The sequence below is a fragment of the Stenella coeruleoalba genome (assembly GCF_951394435.1).
Source record: "Stenella coeruleoalba genome assembly, chromosome: 4".
Lineage (NCBI taxonomy): Eukaryota > Metazoa > Chordata > Mammalia > Artiodactyla > Delphinidae > Stenella > Stenella coeruleoalba.
Genome location: NC_137149.1, coordinates 121,050,274 through 121,078,237, shown reverse-complemented (window position 1 = coordinate 121,078,237; position 27,964 = coordinate 121,050,274). Strand labels below are relative to the sequence as shown.

General features: G+C 35.8%; 1 protein-coding gene across 4 annotated transcripts in view; it reads right to left on the bottom strand.

Annotated features, from left to right (window-relative positions):
- The window catches only part of LRBA (LPS responsive beige-like anchor protein), a 725,574-nt gene that overhangs the window by 62,319 nt on the left and 635,291 nt on the right, over positions 1–27,964 (bottom strand). For all 4 annotated transcript variants that reach the window (XM_079919265.1, XM_079919266.1, XM_079919268.1 and 1 more), the window contains one exon: positions 9,481–9,648. In XM_079919265.1, coding sequence (XP_079775391.1) covers positions 9,481–9,648 — 168 coding nt within the window. The remainder of the gene's footprint in view (positions 1–9,480; positions 9,649–27,964) is intronic.

The following is a 27,964-nucleotide window of genomic DNA, read 5'->3' as shown; positions in this document are numbered from 1 at the left end:
AAATTTTTGTTATAACAGTTAGCTAGCTGTCTTAACACCACATGTTGAATAAGACAGCCTTTTCCCAGTGATTTGAAATACCACCTTTATCGTATATTCTCATATATCATATGTCTATTTATGGAAGCTCTATTCTGTTCCATTGAAGCTTAGAACTAGAGCATAGAGTTTTGATTACTATCATTTATACTTTTGTAGCTGAGGAAGTAATCAAAACCTATGTATTTACTTTAAATTTAGTTCTATCATATCTGGTTATTTGGTTTCTCAGGCTATCACATCTAAAAAATAGCTAATTGTTGAGTAAGAGGACAGGTGCCCAAAAGGCAGACATACTGACCCGGTAACAGGAAGTAAGAACTGATAGTTTTAGAGTAGAAATAGGAAAAATATAAAAAGAGAGCATAACAACTGAGAAAGAATAGCAGTACGGGATTCTTTAGTTTAAGTTCAAACATACCACAGAACAATAACTAATGTTAATAACAAAAATCACATTCATTAATTATACTCCTCACTTGTCATTACTCATATCATACGGTAAAATTGCCTCTACTCCTAAAAACTGTAGAGCACCCATTGTTTTTCAAGTACACATAGAACATTTATGAAAACTGACTATGCCCAAGGTGACTCAAGTCTCAATCTGTATCATATGTATCAGTCTTCAGCTTTAAATTAAGTTAAAATTAATAACAAAAAGATACTAGATTGGATGTATGAAGGCAAGCCCTTGCTGAAGAGATGACCTTCAAGCCGAGGCATGAATGACAAGGAGCCTGCATGTGAAAATCTGGGATAGTCAGAAAATGGCTATCATAAAAAGGTGCTAATCCAGTGACAACCTTCACAGGCTCAGGAACAGAAAGAAGGTCAGTGAAACAGCACACACGAATGAGGATGAGAACAGCATGGCATGAGATCAGAGAGGCAGGCAGGGGCCAGATCGTGTGGACCAAGTAGAATTTTATTCTATGTTTAATGTGAAATAGGAAAGCTTAAGTAGAGGAGGGATGTGATCTGATTTACAGTTTTAAACTGTCACGTTGGCAGCTCTCTGGAAAGTGGATTGTAGGTAGTTAAGGGTAGAAAAGGGTGACCAGCACTACTAATGCTAGTCAGGGGAGAGATGATGACGGTGGCTTAGACTAATGACAGACATAAATGGTTTCCAAATGTGCTTTGGAGACACCATCAACCTAACTGCTCTTCATCACCAACTTCTTATGCCTCCCCCCCGCCACTCCCCACATGTTATTTTCCAGCCATGGCGCCATACAGTGGTCCTTCCCATACACTGTGTTCTCTGCTTTCCACTGCTTCACCTACTTAACTCCTCATTCTTTAAGGATTATATTCAGGTGGGTCATTCCTGCCTAAATCTGGGTTGGCTGTTTCTCCCTTGTGCTCAGATATGTAGTGTACACATCTCACTCAGAGCACATCACTGTACTTACAATTTTTAAACACTTACTTCTGACCTAATAAAACTCCATCAGTGAACTGTTTTACACTAAGGAATAGCTAACTGAGCTCTGAACTTTTGCATATAGCAAATATCATTTACATGATAATTGATAGGAGAACTCTGGATATAAGAAAGGATATAGAGTTGTTCTAGAAACTATGCCTATAAATACAATTATATTCTGAATATATTAAAGAAATTCTTTAAGGAAAATACTTATTTTACATTTTTTAGGAAAACAAAAATTATTTTGTAGAGTTAATATTCAACTCATCATTAATTTATTTTGTGAATTTGGATTTTGGAACAAGGTTTTTTCCTTAATAAAAGTATTTATTCTTACTCAGATCTGACTCTGAATTCAATTAACCTAATTTTGGTTTTTAGTTTTTCTTTCTTTTTTTTTTTTTTTTTGAAATGCTGGTAGAAGGAAGAAAGGTGAATGAGTCAAACCAAATTCAGCAGAATTAATCATGAGAAAATAACTAATTTTTATTTATTTGTACCTTGTCTATAAAAACATATATGTAATGCTAGGAAAATAGAGTAGATTAAAAGTGGTAAAGGTAGAGATAAAGGGAAAAAGGTACCCCAGGGAAATAGAGAAATAATGAAGAGTAAAAAGGTCTGTTAGAATAAAGAGCTCAAGGTAAGAATATATCCTCTAGTCAGAGGTCACAGATATTTGGGGGCGGGGGGAGGAAAAGCATATTTGCCTGAAAAAATAATTCTTCCTGGTGTGTGACATATGCGAATACAGACATAGTTGTATACTGATAACCCAGCTGTTTTCTAAAAATTAAAAACAACATAAAAGTTTAATGTGCTGCAGGCTGTTTCTCTGATTACTCTTCCTCCTCTTATGGTTATTATTTCTATTGTTTAGTGCTTTTTTTATAGAGAGATTATTTTTATGATCACTTACTGCACCATATGTATTAATCATTCACTCTAGAATAAAACTTTCTCAAGAGGAATGGAGCTTTTCCCAAGTAGTAAGTGAATACACGACTTGTATGTGGAGAGCCTGCCTCTGTGTATGACTTTGTGGACACCAAAGTGTCCCAGATTGAACCGAGTATATCATAGTGACCAGAAATAAGTCTAGTCTAGTCTGCTTTTAATACTAGAGAGGCAAAAATCCACCCTGGTACCATTATTGTGATTTCACAGGGAGAATGTTTCAATATAAGCCAAGTGTATGCACAAATTTCCTAGTGTTAGGGATGTTAAAGCCTCTTAGAAGAACAAGATTCTGAAGGAAAAATAGTACGGCCTGGAGATAGGGTGGAGAGTAAATTAGAAGATGGTGACAGTGGAAGCTTTACAACTAGCAAGACTTCACAAGACTTGGGAGGCTGTCCTGGCCTGGGGTTACAGGCACGTGGTTGGCCCGAGTAGAGTGGTGGGAGCTGCCTCCCGGGGTTTGCTTATACGAATTTACGTTGTTCTCAACGTGTGGAAGGAAACATTTTATGAGGACAGAGGCAGTCTGTGAGCGACCTCTCTGAAAGACTGCTCTACTCCCAAGTCACTGTGTATTCTGTAACCCAGCCTTTTTTCTTTACAGCACTTATCACTAACTGAAATTAGTTTTTATTGTTTATTTTCTGTGCACCTCATTGGAATGTGAGCTCCATGAGGGAAAGGGTTTGGACTGACTTTCTCGCTCATCTCTGTATTTTTAGCACCTTGAACAAAATGAATATTTGTTGAATAAGTGAATGAATAATTAATGAAAGAATAAACCTTCCCAATTTATAAGTCCCTGTCTTATTTATCCAAACCAGCCTAGATCCACCATTTCAACAAAATCCCTTTAACAATTTCATTAACCACCCTTCCACTCTCAATTCTTTTTTTTAAAGAAAAATTTTCTTTTATATCCCTTTACAGTTGCTCCTAGTTGTCTTTTTTAAAAATATATTTATTTATTTATTTGGCTGTGCCAGGTCCTGGTTGCAGCACGTGGGCTCTTGTGTTGCGGCACGTGGGCTCTTGTGTTGCGGCACACGGCCTTCTCTCTAGTTGTGGTGGGCGGGCTCCAGAGCATGTGGGCTCAGTAGTTGTAGCACACAGGCTTAGTTGCCCCAGGGCATGTGGGATCTTAGTTCCCTGACCAGGGATCTAACCTGCATCCCCTGCATTGAAAGGTGGATTCTTAACCACTGGACCACCAGGGAAGTCTCTCAATCTTTTTTTATATATTCCACCATACTCTCATGGCCAAACCCCATCTCTTTCCACATGTATAATTACACACACACACACACACACACACACACACACACACACACACGTACACCCCTTCTCTATTCAACTTTTTTCTACATCTACTCTCCCACTATTGAGAACAGAGAAAAACATGTAAAGGAAATAATAATTTATATATTATTGAGCATCAATTAAGCACCTACCATTATGTCAGGTATTTCCACAAATATTACCTCACTTTTGGCAAAAACCCTCATAATTGCCCTTCCACCTCATTCATGCACATTTACTTACACCAGTCCCCAGGCTAACCTTCCATTCTCTAACCACAGACAAGGGAGTATTGTTTCCTGCTGTCCAGCGCTTTATCTATCCATGTTCTGGATTTTGTTCCTTTCCTTTTCCTCATAGAGCTTGGCAGTCTATTTCATGCTTTCTTTCTCCTATGTTTCATGTGCTTCTCTCTTTTTGGATCTTTCCAATTAACACAATTACCTACCCATTTAAAAAAAAAATCTCCCTCAGAGTGACTGGTAATGGGTACAGGGTTTCTTTCTGTGGTGACAAAATGTTGTAAAATTAGATTGTGGTGATGCTTGTAGAACTCCATGAATAAACTAAAACTACTGTATTGTATACTTCAAGTGGGTGAATTGTATCATATGTGAACTATATCTTAATAAAGCAGTGAGAAGTTTTCCCTTCCATTATTTCCTTTCCTCACTGTGTTTACTTGTTCACCTCCCATTCACAGCACAGTCCTCTACCATCTAAGCGTCCTTCTCTAATGACTCTTAGAATAATACAATGAGGACTTTTCACTTCTTATTTGTTCAGCCTTCTTTCAGACAGATTCTAAAACACACATATGGTTATGTCACCAACCTACAACCTTCAATCCACTGTCTTAAAATGCAGTTAAAATTACGTTCCATGGCATTAAAATTACTTTTTCTGGCTCCTGTCTACGTGCTTCCCCTTATCACTTTTGGCTCATTCCACAAACATAATCTCCAGCCATGATCTCTTTCACACATTGTGCAGGAGGCTCATACAGTTTCTTCTGTGTAGCTATCCTTTGCTCACAACTCTATCCAATGTTCTTATTCACCCTTCAATCTACAGCTCCGGCCTCTCACTTCCCAAAAAACATGGCTGAATTCTGGCAGTCTAGGTTTAGTGCCTATTCGCCACGCTTGTGCATGCACGCAGTGTACTTATCTCTACACTGAATTTATCACAGTATCATAACTGTTTACTTATCCATATTTCCCCACTAGACAATGAACTCTACCTGATGAGGGCAGGGACTTGCCTTTCAACTCTTTAACCTTATTACATAATTTAGGTTTAGTAAAAGGTTGTTGAAAAAAATCAATGACCTATTCTTGTTTTCTGTTTTCTCCTTGCCTCACTTTACAATGAATTCTGTATGAATCTTCTAAAAAACAATCTTTAATAACTTCGCCAGTGTTAACACTTTATGATTCTTTCTATGATGCAATCGGTAATTCATATTCTTCTTTTTTTTTTTTTTTTTTGCGGTACGCAGGCCTCTCACTGTTGTGGCCTCTCCTGTTGCTGAGCACAGGCTCCGGAGGCGCAGGCTCAGCGGCCATGGCTCACGGGCCCAGCCGCTCCGCAGCATGTGGGATCTTCCCAGACCGGGGCACGAACCCGTGTCCCCTGCATTGGCAGGCAGACTCTCAACCACTGCGCCACCAGGGAAGCCCACATATTCTTTTTTATAGTTGTGTTTTCTAACCCACGGGTTTAACAGGGAACAACATAAGGGAAGGAACTAACACTTGCTGAGTACTTATGATGGGATAGGTACCATGGCAGGCCTTTTCATGTATTATACAACAGTTAATTCTCCATGAGGTGGGCGTTATCATAGCAATTCCATATACGGAATCTCAGGAAGAGCTAAGTCACACCACTAGTTGGCACTGGAGCCAGGAATCAAATCCACATTTGTTTGTTTGTTTATTCTACTGTATCACACTGCATTGTGTCACAAAATTCAGCACTATAATAAGGAATGGCTATGATAAAAGATCATATTTGTTTCAATAACATTCAGAAAGCAAATATGTATACTTATATGAATAATGCTAATGTATATTAATGAATTAATGCTAATAATGCTAAAGTAATGAACTGATATAGTCTTTCAAGAACACTGAGTACCCACCATACACCATAGGCCATGTTTTTTGAGTGAATGCTGAATCTAATATATAATACATGTTTATATAACATATAATATAAAAATATATTAAGGGGTGGGACTTCCCTGGTGGCGCAGTGGTTAAGAATCTGCCTGCCAACACAGGGGACGTGAGTCCGATCCCTGGTCCGGGAAGATCCCACATGCCGCAGGACAACTAAGCCCATGTGCCATAACTGAGCCTGTGATCTAGAGCCTGTGAGCCACAACTACTGAGCCCATGCACCGCAACTACTGAAGCATGTCTAGAGTCTGTGCTCTGCAACAAGAGAAGCCACTGCAATGACAAGCCCGTGCAACTGCAATGAAGAGTAGCCCCCGCTCGCCACAACTAGAGAAAGCCTGCGTGCAGCAAGGAAGACCCAGTGCAGTCAAAAAAAAAAAAAAAAAAAAATTAGGGTGCAATGAGTTGGAAAGCTCTCCAGTTAAAGTTTAATTTGCTAATAATTAACCACTTGGAGATGTGGGGAAGAAAAGAAACTTACAGCAAAAGTTTTAAATAGTCTTTAGCAAATGCTGATCATGAAAAATAAATACTGAAAACTTATTTGGCATGGCAGTTCCTCAAAAAGTTAAACATAGAATTACCATATAATCCATCAATTCTACTTCTGAGTATATACCCCAAAGACTTGAAAGCAGGGCCTTAAACAGGTATTAATATACCCATGTTCATAGCAGTATTGTTCACAATAGCTAAAAAGTGGAAACAACCCAAAATATCCATTGACAGATGAATGGATAAACAAAATGTGGTATATACATACGATGAAATATTAATCAGCCTTAAAAAGGAAGGAAATTCTGACCCATGCTGCAACACGGATGAACCTTAATAGAATAAGCCAGATACAAAAGGACAAATATTGTATAATTCCACTTATCTGAGGTACCTAGAATAGTCAAATTCCTAGAGACAGTAGAATGGTGGTTGTCAAGGCCTGAGGGCAGGGAGGAATGAGGAGTTACTGTATAATGCATACAGAGTTTCAGTTTGGGAAAGACAAAAATTCTGGAGATGGACGGTAGCGATGGTTGCATAACAATATGGATATACTTAATGCCACTGAGTTATACCTCAAAAGAGGTTAACATCGTAAATTGTATATTTATTTACCACAATAAAAACCAATATTTGAAGTCATAACATGTTACTTTAAGTGAAAGAAAAAATATAATTTGGTTTACACATGTATGTCAACTACATATCTAATGTCTAAATGGACTATGCCCAATTTCAAATATTCTACCAAGTTAATTTAACAAACATTTATTGTCCCGTTGTCTGACCACCTGCCCAGAATCTGGATTTCGAAAATTTGGCAACCAAAGATATACAACAGTCTTCTAGTTTCCCCTGTCCAATGCGGTATCCACTAGCCATATGTGGCTGTCTAAATTAACTAAAATTAAACATTCAGTTCCTCGGTCACATTAGCCACATTTCAAATGCACAATGGCCACCTGTGACTAGTGGCTACTGTATTGGGCAGTGCAGATACAATGAACATTTCCATTACTACAGAAAGTTCTATTGGACAGTGCTCTTTTAGCTTGTACTGTAAACAGTATATGGTAACCTGCTTTGGTAAATCGTTGATGTGTGTGAGAAGCAGGGTGGGTCAATCCAGAGTAAAAACAAAGAGCCAATTATACTGACTGATCTATAGAGGAAACATCCAGCTGATGGAATGTTTCACTTTTTAACTAGCAGCATCACACAGATACAGAGAGCCAACCTTTATCAACCACATGTTGCATAAATTTTAATGACGGGAAAAGTATCACTGTATCGACTTGGACACACCAACAGACAAGCCTTAAAAAAAAAATAGGGGGCTTCCCTGGTGGCACAGGGGTTGAGAGTCCGCCTGCTGATGCAGGGGACACGGGTTTGTGCTCCAGTCCGGGAGGATCCCACATGCCGCGGAGTGGCTGGGCCCGTGAGCCATGGCCGCTGAGCCTGCGCGTCCGGAGCCTGTGCTCCGCGATGGGAGAGGCCCCAACAGTGAGAGGCCCGCGTACCGCAAAAAAAAAATAGGATCCCACATTGGGAGAAATGGTATTAAGTACATTTTCATAGCAACTCTACAAAATATTATGGAATTTCAAAATTAAAACTACACAGATTTTATAGCAACATAAAATAATATATGCTGGTATGTTAAGCAAAACAGGACATGACAAAATCAAATCTATATTGATTCCATGCATATAATAGCTAAGTAGAGATAGGGATAATTACTACAAGGGAACTCAAAAAAACAGAACCAGGTGGTATATCTGAAAAGTAATTACGGACATTAATAGAACCACTGTTCAAATACTGTTAAAACAATAAAAAAGAAAGTAAATGGGCCTATTCAATTCTATTCTAACAATGAAGTTATGTAACACCGTTTGCATGTTTGCTCCAACCTCAATTTCATACATGGAGCTTATGCATATTTTGTGTCACGCAGTCAGTTGTTGCTCTAATAAAATAAAATGCCCCCTGAAAGGAACATTTTCAAAGAACTGAAAAACTGGAAGAGTCTTTTAGAGTTCACCTGATCCAGTTCTAAAATAAAGTGAAACACTGCAATTCAAAACCTGTGCAATTTAAGATAAATGTGCATCGAGTGCATAGTGCTTTTGTTTGTGTATTAACCTTCTTTATCTAGCACATAAACCAGGTGATAATCGATGTTAGCAAATATATTTAAATACGTACTTTCATATGCTGTCAACGTGATCAGGTCATAAATAGAGTTATAAAGAAATACATCAAGTGACAGTGAAAAACGACAAATCTTACTGCAAACGATGTTCCCTTTCCAGTGATATACAACTTTCCCTATGAATCAAAACTCCCTGGTTTCTTTAATAAAGTTCTCTTCTAAAATAGTACAGATGTGTAAGGTGTTGTCTGTTCAATTCCATGAACATACATACATCTTTGTATATGATGTATGTTAGCAGGAGGATGTATAATTAAAATACTTCAAAAAAAAAGCAAGGCTATATGCAGTTTTTCGTGAATACTGTATTTGTCAAAACCATGTTTTGAGGGTTTTACTTAAGAAAATCAATGACAAAGATAAAACAAGTCTCAGTAACATCCAACACCAAGTTTGATGATGTAGGAAAGTTATAGATTTCATTCTTACTATTAACTTCTATATGGTTATACATGGACTTATGTATCATATATAAATATGTGTTTTATCACATTTAAATAGATTTATGCTTATAATCTTATTTCTTTAATGAATTATTATTTTCCTAGTTCTTTAAATTAGTGAGTAGCCTTCAAAGTTATAAAAATTAGAAATATGATTATTGATCCCTTAATGGGTTCAAATTGAAAAAGCTCTCATTTTATATTGAGTCGAACATTTTGTTGGAGGGAAGTTCTGGGTTCAAGTCCCAGCTAGGTCACTAACTTAAAGGTTATCCATCCTGCTTAAGGGCACTTTACCCATCTGGTTTCAGTTTCATTATCAGTAAAATGAAAGCATGGGGAAGATGAGATCTAATAGCTTCTGGCCTACAGATACCTGTTAGACCCAGTCAGATAACTTACCTCTCTCAATACAGGATCAGTTATTGAATTCAGATTGACAGCTCCTTCATAGGTCAGGTAATAGAACACATTGAGGGCTCGAACAGCCTCCGGCCCTTGCTGTTTATAGCCAAAAATGAGATCAATCCACTGGTGAAGCTGGCAGGAAACAAATTCACTCTCCAGAGCCTGAAAAAAAAGGTGTAGATCTTATTATTATGCTGAATTCTATTTTTAAAATATATAGAGAAATTTAGAACAAGCAGTAAAGTTTACCTCTAAATTGACTGTGAACAGACTTATTCTGATGTCCTATTTTCCACCAGAATTTGTCCTCTATTTTTATAGAGACTTTGCAGCACTTGTCACACTGAATTACAATCAATTGCCTAGATTTCAGTATTAGTCTACTTGTACTGTAAGCACTGTGAGGACCAGGACTGGGTCTATCTTGGTCACGTTTGTAACTCAGGGCCTGACAGGTACTCAACTTAACGTTTCAGAGAAAGGAGGTCATACAATGTAAATGTTACTTTGGGATAGCAAATGTGAAAATATTAAACATTGACTATTCACTTGAAATATTTATAATTTTTCTAGAATTACAACATTTTATTGTCTACTGTAACAACTGTAAACAAATTGTTTAGTTATTTCAACTGAGTTTTTATGTCATCAAATTAGATCTTGGGAGGGATACTTATAATTACTGAATTATTATTCTATGTACTAGTATCAAATCAGACCAAATATTTGATGCTATTAACATAAGTGTCCAATAAATAATGAATGAACATAATCAAGTTTTCAACAGAAATGCTGGGTTCAAGATCCACTTGCAATTCATCATGACATTCCCAGTTCCAAGCACTGTACCTAAAACACAATAGGTACCAATAAATGTTTCCTGAACTTAATAATGTTAAAAATCCTAAAGAGTTTTAATGAGCAGAGACTTCTTATTTTTAGAAAAGTATTCATACTTATTTAATGTTGTTAAAAACTATTCCAATATAAAAGCTTAGCATTATGGACTAGTCTATCAATAAATATGTTATTCAAATCACAAACTCAAACTGTGAAGCTTAATTTGAAGCATACCAAGTTGTATCAGGTAATGTATCTCACTGAAATTCTTATTTTTAGAGTCATAAGTGTATGACTGTGATGTATTTTTGGTGTGGCTTGCTGCTACGCTTTCAATATTATAAAAAGAAATCTGTTGGTTTTAAAACAAAATTGACTAACTTCTATAGCAAGCAACCAATGAGATATAAATCGTCTCGCGACAAAAGACGTTCCTATTAGTTCACAGGTATACACTTGTGTAGATATGTGCTTTATTAAAACAACTGCCTATGGGCTTCCCTGGTGGCGCAGTGGTGGCGAGTCCGCCTACTGATGCAGGGGATACGGGTTCGTGCCCCGTTCCGGGAGGATCCCACATGCCGCGGAGCAGCTGGGCCCGTGAGCCATGGCCGCTGAGCCTGCGCGTCCGGAGCCTGTGCTCCGCAACGGGAGAGGCCACAACAGTGAGAGGTCCGCGTACGGCAAAACAAAACAAAACAAAACAAAACAAAACAAACTGCCTATGAATAAGAAAATTGTTTATGGCTAAATTCAAATAATATATTTCCTTTAACTAATATTTAACATGGCTTCCTAATATATCATATATCATAAAGTCTAAAAAATAATTCTGTAAATAAAACTCTAGGCAATTCTCATATTCTAAAGTATACCTGAATTGAAATATGCCTAAAAAATATTTATTTAGTTTCAACTGTAAAAGTCACTGTTTAAAACATCTCTTATAAAACTCATTATATTTATAAATTTAGTAAACAGCTAAGAGAACACAAAACTGCTTCATATTTTATTTGAAGTAAGAAGAGAAGGGCTTGTAATAACTTTCAGGAAAGTCCTATTTTAAGCACATGGATTTAAAATTGATCTGAAAATCCAGGAACTATTAGTGCAAGTTGCACACAAAAAAATGATATGTTTGTTTCATTAACTTAGGTCTTGGGTAGTGATGGGGTGAGGGGGTGGGGCTGGAGGACATGTTACAGAGACACATAAAAACAGCAATTGTCTTAATTTGTGAGCAGCGCACTCTACACAAAAGCCCTAAATATGTTCAAATTAGAGCAAGCTGCTTGATTGTCACTGCAGTCTCATGTCACATTAATGCATGACAAACATTAAACCATACACTTAAATGGCAATTTATATCATTTAAATGTTTACTGCCAGACTAGCTCATCACTCATTTAAATGTGACTTTCTGACAGCTAATTTCAGTTAATTTTCTCCAATTCACTTAATTAGAACTTTCAATCAGGGAAGGACCTATACATATCTTTGAGCTTATGTCCTTTTTAGTTGTTCAAAATCTGAGTTAATAAACAGCTGAAAAGCTCTACTATAATAGATTAGCATGTAATATCTCTGAGTCTACAAAAATGTGTGACTATATGAAGCAAACTCACAGTATATACTCTAAGAAAGAACCTACACTCATTTATGTAAATAATACTCTCGCCAGTAGTTTAAATAAAAAATGTTAGTTCATATACACACACACTATTGAAATGATAAAAAGAAACCCCGCATCTAAGCTAATTAAAAATTAATGATTTCAAAATTGTTTAATAAGATAAAACAGTCAGGAGTCTCCTGAGTGTCCGTGGTATTGTGATTTGAGACTATAAAATTCCAGAAGGCTCAGCAAATGACAAAGTACAAATGAATTTTCTCAATATTAAAGCTCTAAAACCCAGGGCAATTTTATTTTATGTGTCATCAAAGAATTGTGTCCTCCTAATGTTGATTACTTCTTTATGCACATTCAAAATGGTGAAGTTTGTTAGATTTAGATGCTTAAACCTTTACATCTTGACACCACATCAAAATGTTAAGCAAAAATGCTGAAATGACAGACACGATGCTCACATTATGCCACAAGCACGCGTGCAGAAGTCACCATAGTGCCATGGTTCATCCCTCCCCTTACCCTGTTACACTTGGTCAGTCCTTAAGGGGTTGACCAGTAATTCACCCAATTATTGGCAAAATCTCTTCCAGAGGTTGATAAACAAGTTACTTTAAGGAATAAACTTTAAATACATTTAAAAAAATAAACTAAAAATCTCAGCAGTCTTCAATCATTTCTTGCAATATATCATAGCTTTAAAAAGGGACCCACAAGAACAACTGCCATGGATATACAGGAATTTCCAAAAGTTTAAAAATCATTTAATACCAAGTCAGTTCAGGACTTTAACATCCTTTTGATACCAGTGAATGGCAATTGCCTAACCAAAAGTATATATATGACAATAAACAAATGCACTTATTAAGGACTTGACTGAAGAGGTAAGAAGAAGCTGGAGGAAATTACTGAGGGTAAAAAATACAAATAATTCAAAATGGAAAACCCTGGGAATACACTTTATAACTTCTGTTTTTGAGATTCAAAAACATAAATTAAAAATTCTTTAATTCCCCTTTCATATGTTAAGATTTTTAAAAATACTCTTTATATAAATACTTATTTATATGCACATTTTCAGTCACAAAAAAATAAAAACATGCCAGTGGAATGCTAAGCATCTGAGATTTTTCAAAGCCTTTAGGACAGACAGTCCTCATTAGGACTGGAGTTAAATATGGTTTGCAGCTAGGGGATAGAAACATTCTTCCCATGCTGCTATCAAACCTAACCAATCAATTGCTAGTACTCCCCTAGCAAGCTAGATACATCATTTACATCCAATGTGTGCTCTGAGTAAAATTTGTAAAAAAGAAAATCCACTAAAATGTCCAACACAATACAATAATATTCAACTCATCTGAGTTATTATAAAATAAATCAGTGACTAACATTCAATTGTTAAGGTTCAAATAAGACTATGAAAAGACAATCATATGAAGCCTCACACGAATTGTCAATCCAATCCAGGGGGACTCATATTAGTCTTGACAAACTGTCTTGGGGCTGATATCTGTATTTTTAATGAGATCTATTAAGCAGAGACTAAAACACTTGAGATATGCTAAAAAGTAGAGTATACAGATGTCAAATACACACACTTATTAGTAACTTTCATTTGTTTGGCCCACATGCAGAACATCAACAACTTAAAGGTTTAATATTATAAAGAAAATAGTAAATTATTCATAAATAACTCATTTGTGTAGCCCTGTGTCAGAAATAATTATAACATATATGAATATGTGTCTAACAATAAATCTCACTGAAAGATCGCAATCTACGTCTTCCTGAAACTAACCCATTAAGGAAATGAATTATTTACTAATAAAAAATGTTATATAAAATTATTGTTGCCTCTTATAGTGGAGTCAAATAATATGATAACATGTAGAAATCGTTTGCTTTTTCCAAGAAATTCTAAGCTATTTGAGAATAAAAATTGTAAAATAAAAAGCATTAATCATGTGTTCAGTAATCTATGCATGCCTTAGAAATACTCTAGCAATTTCCTTTTATCTTCAAAAAATCATATTTCCTCTAATGTAAAAGCTACGTAAAATCAAGAAAACTAATTTCAATTAACAAAAGAAATTATTAGATAATTGTTTACCTCAAGACCAGGAAACCTTAATTGTGTATTATTTGTGTTTCTCATACTTGTAATTCCCAGATTGATGCTAATATTTAGTTACACTTTTGCTAAATCTTCTCATACCATGCCATTTAAAAAAAGCAACTAAATAAAAGCTATCGCTATCTATAGGATAAATAATTTTTATAAAAAATCAAATAAATAAATCAAATATTATTTACAAACTTTTAAGTACAGAAGTACAGAAATAATTTAAGTACAAAATAATTTAAGTACAGAAATAATTATATAACCAGAAAGAAATAGGCTTGTGCAGCCCAGATACACATATCTGCACCCCATACTACTACTTCCATTCCCAGGCTTTGAGAAGGCCCAGTTCAATTCCAAGGTACAAAATGCCATAGCTATAAGCTTCAAATAAGAAAAATCACTGACGAACCCTCTTGACTTGATATGCATTTAATTATAAGATGTATTTAAACATATTTTAATGGAAGAAAGTATAAAAATTAGTTTTATAACTTTTTGTACATATAATTAAGAGTCTTAATTCATTTGAGTGTATATAGTAATAAGTTTCAAAGGAGTTAATGTTTGGATTGGCAAAAATGTTATATACAACATTATAAACTTGGAATTTTAAGTATTTTTCATTTTAAAAACATGTAATAAGGCCTTCTTATAACACACACACACACACACACACAGATTTAAAATGAACTGGTCTGTTATGTTTGCATGTGCTGGATTTCAAACACTAGTGGTAATGTTTCCTTAACATTGATATATGACCTTTGTAATTTACATTGAAGAAAGCTGTTTTTTTCAGCCTAATTAGAACTGTTTCAAATTTTCCTGCTAAATATATGATATAAAGTCCTTTCAACTTTTTTATTCTAGAGTTTCTTTCCATGTCAACTTTGTTCCAATCAAAATATGCTTTGAATTAAATGATTTTGATTGAATATGTGGATCACATTTCACTTCTAAGATTTAAAGTCCAAAAAGGAAAAGTTTAGCCTGTTCAAACAAAGCAAAAGCAGCCACTTTGCGGAAAGCTATTCACATTTAAGGAGACTGACAAATTGTTTGTGTGCACCATTAGGTCTAGTTTCTGCAATAGTTGCCAGATTTCCTGTCCCCCTAATAAGATACATTAACTCCTTAAATGCTGGCTCTGAATTTGTGATGAATCCAAGTAACCTCAGCAAATTTTTAATTTACCTATAATTTCCTTTTTTGAAATAGATTGAAAAAATAGAAAAGAAAAATTGCTGTTATATCAAATTCTTTGAGAAACAAAGGTAAGAGAAAAATCAACTCCTTTTTCATATTGGACAGATACAAATTCAAAATGTAAATATGCTTTCCAAATGGGATTTTTCCAGATGTGACAAATCCACATTAATCCCCATTTTTTTTAAAAAAATGCATTAGTTAACCTATTTAAGGATTACTTGTTCAGGTGAAACACAACAGTGAAAATACTGAAGTAGTTCATGAACTATAATCTACTAACATGAGCTTAACATTCTCCCACACTAATTACAAATACATCACAAAAATGCTTCTGAATTCAGATATTTACCTTAATATAAACATAGAATAAGAATGTTAAACAAATTTTATATTATTTACAAAGAAAAGTTTAACTTTGGGGGCTTAAAAAAAAGTTTAACTATGTGTGAAGCTGTGACATTAAGAACAATAATTCATGAATGTCAAGGGGGATAAAAAGGAGGATCAAGTATTTAGGAAAAAATTGTGGGATGCTAAGAATAAAAATTTTATCTGACAGTTTAAAAAAATGAAATTTAGTCAACAACACACTGAAGTACGGGCTGAAAGGCAGATAGAGAAATCACTCAAGGAGTTCTGTACTTCTAAACTGCCCTTGAAACTGTTGGGCAGAAGAGAGATTTTAGAGCCAGCAGCACACTGTTCATTTCTACATTTATACTATTACTAAAGAAAAGTGTGAGCTAGTATCATATCTTGATAATAACCATCAAGCACTCGTGCATCTTTTGGCAGGAGACTCATTCTGTCTACGATTGTTATTGTGTAGTTTTAAATGGAGTAGTCAACCAGCTGTTATATATTTTACACACTGAAGGCCATGTTTCCTTTGAAATTCATAGTTTTAATCTCAACTGAAGTCTGTATTTCTGTGTGCCAAGATCAAAAGGATTAGGCAAACTTGCACGATTACCCTCCTTTTCAGAGAGATGATTTTTTTCTAATGTTTAAAATAGTCCTACATGCTGACATTTTATCCAACTATTTTCTTTAGAGCTACAGAACATTAAAACATTTAATTAACATTTCAACCTTAGGTCACTCTTAATCTAAAATCTAGGAATTCACAATATACAGATATGTTAAACTAGTTATAGTGTAACACACATAGGGAGATGGAGCTTTTAAAAAAAAATCTAATAAGGAACGATAGAGAACAACTATAATTAAAGGATAGATATGATGCATATGCATCAAGATAAAATAAATTTAACAAAAGAGAAGTAAGACAATGCAAAAATAAGGATAGGAAGCACATAAAAATTATGCCATGAAATTCTATAGACTTGTTAGAGGTGTGCCATGTATTTGACATTAAGCTTTCTAGCAGGCAACATAAAGAAACACGAACACTTACAAGAGTCAAAAGTGACTATAATGTAAAAACAAACCAGATGGCCTAGAAAAACACATTATTTCTATTCCTAAGATAAGAAATTCCTCCCTTGGCAATATGATGGAATCCAGGTATGTGACTCTCGGAGGGACTGACTTAATCCTGGGATAGATTTAGAGTATGGACAAATGAAGAGACTACATATTCTTCAGGCAATCCTGCATAAGCATTATTTCTCTTAGGTGAGGCTTGGAAAGGTAAATTCTAGATTACGTTCCATGACAAGTACCTGCAATGCAGCCATTTTATTTTGTCCGTAAATGTAGAGCCACATGCTTCAACAACAGCTAAACTGAGTCACAGGACTAATAATCTCTTAAAAATGTGAAAGGAAAGACACAAACAAGACTCTATGGAAGGCAAGCTCACGTTCACTTGGAAGGGGGAGTGGTCTTCCCTAAGACAGATTCAAGATTTTCCTCAGAAAGAAATTCTGGATAAACTTTCCCACATAGATAAATGGCAAGAGAAGCCTCCAAATGCCAATCATGATGTCCAAATACACACAGATGTTAAAAGGTTTTAAACCACGGTACTAAATGATCAACCCTTTAAAAAGAATTAGTAAAGTATCCCTAGAAAATTAATTTTGAGCATTGTAAACTGCTGTTATGCTCTCTGAGATAAAGTATTTATAAAAAATATATGCTTAAGTAAATAAAATACTAATCTAAAATTCTTAGTTATCTGCCTAGGTATATAAAAAAAGAACAGGTTTCCTCTTCAACAACCGTAGAAAAATGTATTAATTTGCTGTATGAACTTCTGGAAGTTTTAATTTTATAGTCAGTTATTAAAAGAAGGAAAACAAACCCCAAAAAATTTAATCCCTTCCCATTTGCTTATCCACATAGATCTGATAAATACTAGCAGTCTCTTGCCTTTGAAGATGCCCAGACCAGAATCCCTACTTATTGCCAGATGTAGTTTAATCCCACAGGGACTCCAGATAAAAACAAGGAGCTGTCTTCATGGCACCAATGATTCTCTGGACTGACTGCCACAAATTTACGTTGGCAAATCAAAATCCTTGGCAAAACAGAACACTTATTATATCACCACTTCCAAGAATAACCAATAAAGAAAAACTTGAACTAAAGAATATGAATGCAAATGTTGAATATGCATTCATATTGTTGAACAATATGACAACAAATGTCAGTTTTAAAGCACTGACAAGTTCAGCCAGAGAATTACATCTGCACTTACTTTGTGTGCCCAACTGTATACATGTATATTACGTAGGGCTAAAAGTCTTTTTTCATTCTGCAACTTTTGATTAATATCAGCAGCTCTGTCATCCATTCAATCAACAAACCTTTATTGAGTGCTTACTGTAAGTTCTGTTCTATGCTAGATTCTAGGGCTAAGGAGATCAGATATCCCTTTGGAGAGAGGGTAGGGAGGCAAAGTCATCTCTAAGATGATTACAATAGCTTATGTGAGAGGTACTGAGAACCCCAGTCAAGAAAGAAGCAGTGGGAATGAAGAAGAGGGGACAGATTTCAGAAAGATTTAAGATATAAGTTATTACTTATACCACCAACTGATTACCAATGTGAGAGGTGAAGGATGACACCCAGATGTCAAGTTTGGACCTTGATCACACTGGATAAGGAAGAGTTTACATGGTAAAAGATTAATTCAGTTTTGAACTTAGCATTAATATTTTGAACTTTAGGGACTTGCCTGGTGGTGCAGTGGATAAGAATCCGCCTGCCAATGCAGGGGACACAGGTTTGATCCCTGGTCCGGGAAGATCCCACATGCCACGGAGCAACTAAGCCCGTGCACCACAACTACTGAGCCCGCGCTCTAGAGCCCGCGTGCCACAACTACCGAGCCTGTGTGCCTAGAGCCTGTGCTCCGCAACAAGAGAAGCCATCGCAAGGAGCAGAAGCCAGTGCACCGCAACAAAGAGTAGCCCCCGCTCACTGCAACTAGAGAAAGCCCGCACGCAGCAACTAAGACCCAACGCAGGCAAAAATAAATAAAATTAAATCTTTAAAAAAATATATTTTGAACTTTCTTTTATAGATTTGAATTAACCCTAAGCTGTTCTTGGATCTAAGTCTGATAACTATAACAGAAATTCGTATACTGCTTCAATATTAAAATATGTTCATGTTCAATACTGAGATGTCTAAGCCAAAAAATTCTGGGTAACAAAATAACCACCAGACTTTACACCAGTGATGTCCAGTAGGAATATAATGCAAGCCAAATATGGAGTTTAAAATGTTCTAGTAGCCACGTTTTTAAAAATAGGAAAAATTAATTTTAATATAGTATAATCAAAAAATTATCTAAACATATAATCAATATTAAGTTACTTTGTATTAAATCTTAGAAATCTGGTATACATTTTACACTTACAACATACAGCACATCTCAACTCAGACTAACCACATTTCAACTGGTCAATAGTCACACATGACTAGTGGTTAAAACATTGGGCAGTAAAGCTTTATTCAGTTCCAAATACTGAATCTGCATTCAGATTTTTACAGTATTTTTATAAAAGATAGAATTCAGGGATTAGCAATATTTAACACTTTAAAATATACAGGTTCTCTTGCTGAAAATAGAGATAAACCTTACAAAGCACGAAACACCTGCAGCAGACTATAAAGTGACCTTTGATGCAGTTTTGAAGTGGTCATTACAATTCTCAGTGCCATGAAGAACAGCTATATCTTAGGACATGAGAGCAGAAATATAACATCTTCACTTGTTAAACAGACACAATATTCTGCAATGTATATTCTTCAGCCATTTACAAATACCTGAAGAAATGTGGCAAAATTCAAAACATGGCACTACGACTCCTCTAACAACAAAGGTAAAGGGCTAATTTTACCAATTATGATATCATCTGTAAACTCTCAATCCTTAAAAGTCTATGGTTAGAATTCTTACATACTATCTACTCAGCTGTATCGGCTATGTACTTTAAGAACTAACATACAGCCACAGACTACGATTTAGTATATGAAGCACAATGTTTGCTGAAAGTCAGATACATGAAACCTGTAGACAACACGGATGCATTCATAAACCTCATAAAAATCACCTCATTTTAGCAGCATATGAAACTAGCCTGTTTGCCCACTCTTAGAAATCCCATAACATCTATAATAACAGTCTATGATTCTCTAAATTGTAGGTCTGATTCTTTTGGAATTATCAATGTAATAATGACTAGCAAATAGGGTCAGTCTTGTTTAATTATTTTTATGTAGTTATGAATACACAGGCAATATGAGAGCAACAATCTAAACCTTTTGAGAGATTCAAGTAAATCTGTTATTTATGCTTCCTTACCTCGCTTTCACTTCTTAACTAATCTCTCGTCTTTCTATTATAGTTAGACCACCGGAAATGTTTTTGCTACGATTACCACCTCCATCTGTCTGAATCCTGCGGATGCTGATCACTTCCCCTCTCTGCATTATGGCATTTATGTCTCTAACTCTATCTTTAAGCTTCGTTGCTAACGTCCCTCCAGATTTTCTTTCTGTATTTCTGATTCTCCTTCTCACTTTTTTTTTTTTTTTTGCGGTACGCGGGCCTCTCACTGTTGTGGCCTCTCCCATTGCGGAGCACAGGCTCCGGACGCGCAGGCTCAGCGGCCATGGCTCACGGGCCCAGCCGCTCCACGGCACGTGGGATCTTATTGGACCGGGGCACGAACCCGTGTCCCCTGCATCGGCAGGCAGACTCTCAACCACTGCGCCACCAGGGAAGCCCTCCTTCTCACCTTTTAATGGAAGGTCTTTTTCCTCTGTCGACATCTTCAGTGTTCGTTCTCCTCGCAACTCAGTCCCAAGCCCTTGTTTCTAATATAACTCAGACCAGATGAGCCAGATTTCAGCTATCTCAACCGACTATTATGACCATCTCCAGAGTTTCAAGTCCAAAACGTCAAATTAGACTACTTCTTTTGCTCTGCCTCAGGTAACTCAAACCTAATACATCAAAAAAATAATGAAGAACTTTTCCTCTTAAACTTGCTTTCTTGCTTGCTTTTCTGGTTATGGAAGGAGACCTTCATCCATTCAGCCAATTCAGAAATGGGGCAGTCATCTTGGCTGCTCCTTTTTCCTCTCCCTCCAAAATACTATCTACTAAGAAAATAAGCCTCCAAAGTATCTTTCAAATTCGTTCTTTCTTTTCCTTCCACTGTGACTATGTTTGGTCCCATGCTTCATTATTTCTTGGCTCAATTATTCTAACACTATGCAAACTGTTTCTTTCTCTCTAAAATCCCCTCCCTCCATTCAATTCCCATCTAAAACCTGACCAATTCACAACTCTCCTTAAAACTTTTCAATGGTTCTCCTTTCTCTAAAGCAGTGGATATCCAACTTGAACAGCCACTAAGATCACCTGGAGGACTTGTTAAAACACAGATTGCTGGGCTTCCCCCCACAGAGTTTCTGTTTCTGTAGGTCTGGAGCTGAGCCCAAGATTTGCCTTTTTAACAAGTCCTCAGGTAAGACTGAAGCTCCTGGTCTGGCAACCACGTTTTGGGCACCACTACCCCAAAGAAAAAGCCCATCTGACTTACAAGACACTAAGGATTGCTCATATAATGTGCCTCCAGTCTTCTCCCTCCACAGGTGTCACTCACAGCTCTCTTTACACACATACTGCACGCCACCTCCTGAGTTAAGTTGAGTGTGCATACTGTACTGTAATAACATCAAGATCTTTGTTCACACTGCTTTGTAACTCTGTAATGCCCTTTCTGTCATCTTGCTCCCTCCCTGGCAAACTACTACTCATTCTTAAAGACTAAGATCAAGAGTAGCTTCCTTGGTTAAGCCTTGCCCAACCTTCCCAAGGAAGCAACATAAGGCATTTCCTTTCGGTTTCAGAGTTAAAAATAAACAATTATAACTATGCATGGTGACAGCTGTTAACTAGACTTGTGATCATTTCACAAACATGCAAATATTGAATCATTTTGTTGTACAACTGAAGTAAGATAATGTCATATGTCAATTATATCTCAATAAAAATTAATATTAAAAAATGTATGTACACACAAACGAATAAAATATTGAATGCTTTAATGGTATCCTGAGCTTTTCCTTAATGGTACATGCCACAAGTATTATATTTTTTGTTATGTTATATATTATCACAAGTTACATATTTATTTGTTTAGTTTCTTATTTATTATCCATCTCCCTCACTAAACAAAATGGTGCAAAAGGGTAGACACTATGCTGTCTTTCTCATTGCTATATTCCCAAAGACTAATAAGTAGTAGGCACTCACAAAATATTTGTTGAATGAATAAATAAACACATCACTTAATCTATTTCCCTAATTAGTTACTGCCATGTCTGTTTGATCTTTGTAATGACAGCCCCAAAGGGCAGGTGTCATATTCTTCCAATTTTGTGATCACAGACCCAATTACCCAGCAGGCCCCTAAAAATGTCTGTTGAATGAATGAATGGCATTTAAGAAATTCTTGTGATTTAGCACAATTCAGCATCTATGCTGAGGGACTATGTTCTTAAAGCATTGTATAAGAAGCATGAAATTGACCATAGAAACTTTATCCAGTTGATACTGTGCTAATTTGGCACAGTTTTAGAAAATGTGAAGAATTTCTGTGATTACTAGTCATTACAAATGATTTGTCTACAGTTTGCTAACCATACAATCAAATTTAGGGTAGGCTGATTACATGGAAAGAAGAAAAAGTGAAGTGGATATTACAGTATCATCTTTCATATTTTATTTTCTCTTGAACAATGTCAGGAAGATGGATGCAAATAAAGTCATTCATAACCTTGACAAAGCCTCTAGAAAGACCACATATTATGCAAGGAAAATGCATCTGAAGGTCAACCTGGAAGAAATTCACTGACCAACTAAACAACACTATAATAACAGGAACATCGGCACTTAACGTTTAGTGACTGCGTATAATTTGCCCGGTTTTATGCCAAATGTCTTACATGGATTATTTTCTTTAATCTTCACAGTAATCTTATGAGATAAGCACTATATTTAAAAAAATTGTTTTACAAATGAGGCTAAGAATGCTAAGTAAATAGACTAATATCACACAGCTAGTAAATGTCAGAACCCAAATCTGACTCCTGAAGCCATGTCAGTACACATCTTTTTGAAAAATTCTGAAATAGAATGGTATATGCCAAAGCTGCATTATGAAACTTCTAAAAATATGAAACCATTTCATACCAAGAATTATTTTTAATGGGTTTCACATATACCATTTGGTGACACTATTATTAAGTATTGCTGAGTATACACTAAATCTGATGTGCCATGTCAACCCCAAGGCTTTATTTATAGATTTTATTGTTCTTTCAACTGGTTTTCACTTTTACACCTGCCTTTCAAAACTAACACTTTTACCTTGTATTACAGTTTATTTTTCTACCTTGCTCACTAGTAGCTGAATTCCTGGAAGGCAGAGATTATATCTCATTCTTGGAACTGAGCACACAGTAAATAATAAATATTTATAGGGCTTCCCTGGTGGCGCAGTGGTTGAGAGTCTGCCTGCCGATGCAGGGGACACAGGTTCGTGCCCCGGTCCGGGAAGATCCCACATGCTGCAGAGCGGCTGGGCCCGTGAACCATGGCCGCTGAGCCTGCACGTCCGGAGCCTGTGCTCCGCAACGGGAGAGGCCACAACAGTGAGAGGCCCGCGTACCGCAAAAAAAAAAAAAAAAAAAAAATTGTAGAGCTAAATAAGAAATTATATTCTAGGCCTCTTTTTCACTAATTGAACTGTATATTCATTAGGAGATTTTAAAAACTGAATTTAAAAAATCAGCCTTTAGAGCAAGACAGAGAATACCAACATATTTGTTAATTGCTAAGTCCAAAGACCCTCAATAAAGAAGCAATCCATTAAACTTCTTTGCTCTGAGAATTAACAATAAGAGTTCATTCTGCTAAACATTAGCAACTTAAAACATGTGATTTCATATATTTTAATGTGTATCATATTTTGTTTTGACACATACTATTTGATTTCTTTAAATCAAACTACCGTGCAAAAAGAAAGGAGAAAATTTCTATTTCCTATTTAAATAAACACTTTCAATTAACTACCAAATTCAATACGTTTTTGTTAATTTTTAGAAAATGTTTTAAATACTTTCATGCAATAACACTGTCTCAAACTATCTAATCAGGGCACTGACTACACATTTTCCTTTTATTTTTCAAGAAGTATATATAGCACAGGGACTTCCCTGGTGGCGCAGTGGTTAAGAATCTGCCTGCTAATGCAGGGAACACAAGTTCGAGCCCTGGCCTGGGAAGATCCCACATGCTGGGGAGCAACTAAGCCCATGTGCCACAACTACTGAGCCTGCGCTCTAGAGCCCACGAGCCACAGCTACTGAAGCCCGTGTGCCTAGAGCCTGTGCTCTGCAACAAGAGAAAGCCCGTGCACAACAATGAAGACCCAATGCAGCCAAAAATAAATAAATAAATTAGAAAAAAAAAGTATAGCACAAATACTATTTGTCTATGTGATTTTAGTATCTCTTAAATGTGCCACTTGGCAAACACTTTTAAATTAAACTACAATAATAAAAATGTCAAACATCAAACTGTTTTGAGACTTTTTTTAAGCTTTCCAGGTGACCTTTTCTATAAGCTGGTAAGACACACTAGAGTACTATAAAACCAGAGTTGGAACCACTACCTTTATTATGTTAGGAGAATTGGATCGAGACATAGATGCATTCATTCTGAAAGACCACCATTTTCCTCCCTTGTTGTTCAAAATTATAACTCTTCTTTGTAGAATGTCTACAGTTTCAGTTAAATTCAACTCAAAGGATGCAGTTATAAGGTCAGAATCTATCAAATATATTATTAGCAATGTAAGCATTTAAATTTTTCTTAAATATGTAGGTGAAAAGACAAACAGCAAGGCAAGAGTTAATTGAAACATTCCTCTTTAGAGCAACTGCATTGACGAGTGGGGGCTGGTGGATGGCGGGAGGAGGGAGCAAGGCAGAGAGATCCAGAGTTAATCAGGGAGCAAATCCAAAGCCAGGCATGGATAGGCCTCACTAATGAGTCTCAAGTACCCTGCAGTGGTTTTCAAACTTAACTGGCTTCAAACGATGCCACCCCATGACAGAATGCAGCTAGCCATAAGAGGAGGGTGATTAGAATAAATGACTGGAGTAATTAACTCTGATGTGAAACCACCTGATTGGAAAAGAGAAGCCAAGAGCTATTTAGCTGATGGTCCTCCAGTAGAAAAAGGAAGCTTTCCCTTTCTCTTGTGTGGGTGTTCAGTTAGAACTCAACTCTTTCAAGTAGGCATTTGGTAGCACTAATGAAAAGCAGCTTTCATTCAAGGGCCTTCCCATTCATTTTGAAAGGGGAAGAAAATAAAAGCTTCAAAGTAGAACTAATTTACTTTACTCCCCTACCTCTCAGTGAATTTGGCATTAGTGAAGTCTGCATTAGTATTAATGCTAACAATCTACCTCCAAATAATGTCATCAAATACCCAAAATTGTTATTTATGAAATAACCAGATAAGAATAATTTTAAAAGATTAAAAAGTTTTCTTTCTCTAAAAATATTTTCCATCACATGTACATCTTAAATATATACAATTTTTATTTGTCAATCATACTCAATAAAGCTGGAAAAAATATTTTACACAGAAAACTTTAAATTTATAATAATCGTTGATCAGTGTTAATACTTCCTTTATAAAATCCATGGGGATCATCATTCGTATAGCAAGAGACCCCTGAGTAGGGGAGAAGGATATAAAGTACAAATGGCGTACATTTGCTTTTGAAGAGAAAACAAAAAAAGAATAATGTTAAGTCAAGGAAAGAAAGAATACATATTTTTGCAAAAAGTCAGCTTTCTTACAGTGCAAATTGAGCCAAAGAATCCACCACACTCTCTAGTCTGCTTTATTTTACAAAGAGGGGAATTACAAAGACTGGGGGAATTACTACCTGCTGTTTTACAAGTAATCATCAATTCATTGGGCCAATGTTGTTCTGTACCTGCTGAGTTAATGTTCCTAGACACACCCCTCCCCCTTAAACAGGTTCACAAGCTGCCCAGGAGCAACTATGGTGTAGTAGCACATGTAACTTAGCAAATGTTTATGCCTAAACTCGGATTTATTTGACAGCTTTACACCTTTGGGTATGATATAATTAAATGTTTTGACAGCTAAACAAAAACTGTATAAATTTAAAAGCTATTAGGAGTTCAGCATCTAGAATCAAAATTTGCTTATACCCTAAACCATTTTTAGCCATGCATTCCAATAAAAAGCACAAAGAGAGGGGCAAATGTCTATCCAAATGTTTTAGCTAATTCTTTCACATTTCTCTTATGAAGAATATTCCACTTACAAATACTGCCAATGATTTTAATATCAACAAAGGGAACATAAGCAGATTTAAGACAAAGCCTAAACTTTATCTTTGGCTATTTTCTATAATTTTAGAAGCAGCAATACTAAAAAGGCACAGACTAAGATATATGTAGTGTATTATTTAAAAGGCCACTATGTGCTGTTTAAAAGGATTTAAAGCAACACAAGGAAAGTGAGTGGTCCGTCAGATTCAGCCACCAGTGACTCAGGAGTTAACTTTCATTCTCCAAAGGTGCCAGGTTCCAGATTTTCACAGTACCCTGTGCTGCTGCTTGTTCCTCTGAGATTCCAATTCTCGCTTCTTGTGGAAGAGAGGAATCACAATGCCTACCTTCAGAAAAACTCACTGTTCATCATCTGAGCTCCAGAAAACGTTCCCATCAGTAGTACTATTCAAACACACAGATTAAAAACCTCAGACACTTCTCTCAAAAAACAAAACAAAACAAAACCCTATAAAGCAAAATTGTCAATTAAACTATCTTTTTTTTAAATGCAAGGCCAATTTATACCTACTATATCGCATCATAGTATCATTCTGGAAAGCACCCTCATAGAGTACTGGCTTATAGCCTAACAAAAAAGCTCAAGTTTAAACAATATCTATAGTCAGAACCACTACTGAAGCATTTGGACTCTATCAAATATATAAAAACATTTAAAATCTACTTTTCATTATGTAATGACCTGAGGGGATATTTCCTCACTAAAGGTAACAATGATCTGTTGTTTATTTTGAAAAAAATCAGTGAAATGTTTAGAAACCAGCTCACTTCTCCTGTGATGTTTATATTTCACTTTATCATCCCTGTTGGAAAGACAGTTCTGAAGGAAGAAAATACTATGAACCAAACCCTGTTTAACTTACACATGCTGATGTGAAGTAATTTAAGAAAACATATTCTAAAAAGAGCTTCTTATGTACACATTTAAAAACATAACTGCATTATCTAATTCTCTTCCTCTCACTCTTGTGAACAGGATGGATGTCTTTTTGTATACCATATTTGGATCTACTGGAACACAGCCTGAAAGTGGATTTAATTTTTTTGAGTTTTTAAATATCTGACAGTGTATGGAGTGTGGGGATAAGGAGGTGGGGACTCAGAAGCTGACAGCTGCAATCTGGCTTTTTTTTTTTTTTTTTTTTTAATGAATGAACTTTGAGTCATCTTATAAACGCTAGTTATAAGGCTCAGTATTCCTAGCAGATGGGCAGCTGTTTGAAGACGTACTGAATTTAGACCCAAAGGGAAGTATTACCTGGTATAAAATAAGAAATTGATGTTATTTAAATACTACATATTGAAGATGTCTTCTTCTTAGGAAATATTATCTCAGTGTCTTTATTTTATTATTTCATTGTTTCTCTTTTCCATGGACAACATGTTTTGAAAAGAGTTATCAAATAGTCAAATGTTATCAGATACATTTGACAAGATGTATATATGTCTGCCAGACCTTCTGATTAGAATGAGATAACCAGTGGCACTGATCTAATTCAGCCAAAGCACAGGAACTAGAATTTAACCCGTGTTGCCTTTTTATAGGTAAGAGATCTACGCTCAAAGCATTGAGAAATTGCCGTGGCAGCTCTAGGGGTACAATGACCTTTGGTTGAGATCCGTTAAACATTAATAAACATATCATGCCTAGTAAAATATACTAATTTCATAAACCTAAGATTCCACTTGACTGTAAGATGAACCTTTATTTCATGGATTGCTAACAAATAAAAAGCTGCAAAATAATGATAGAATGCTATATGATACAGAATTTTAAAATTATACT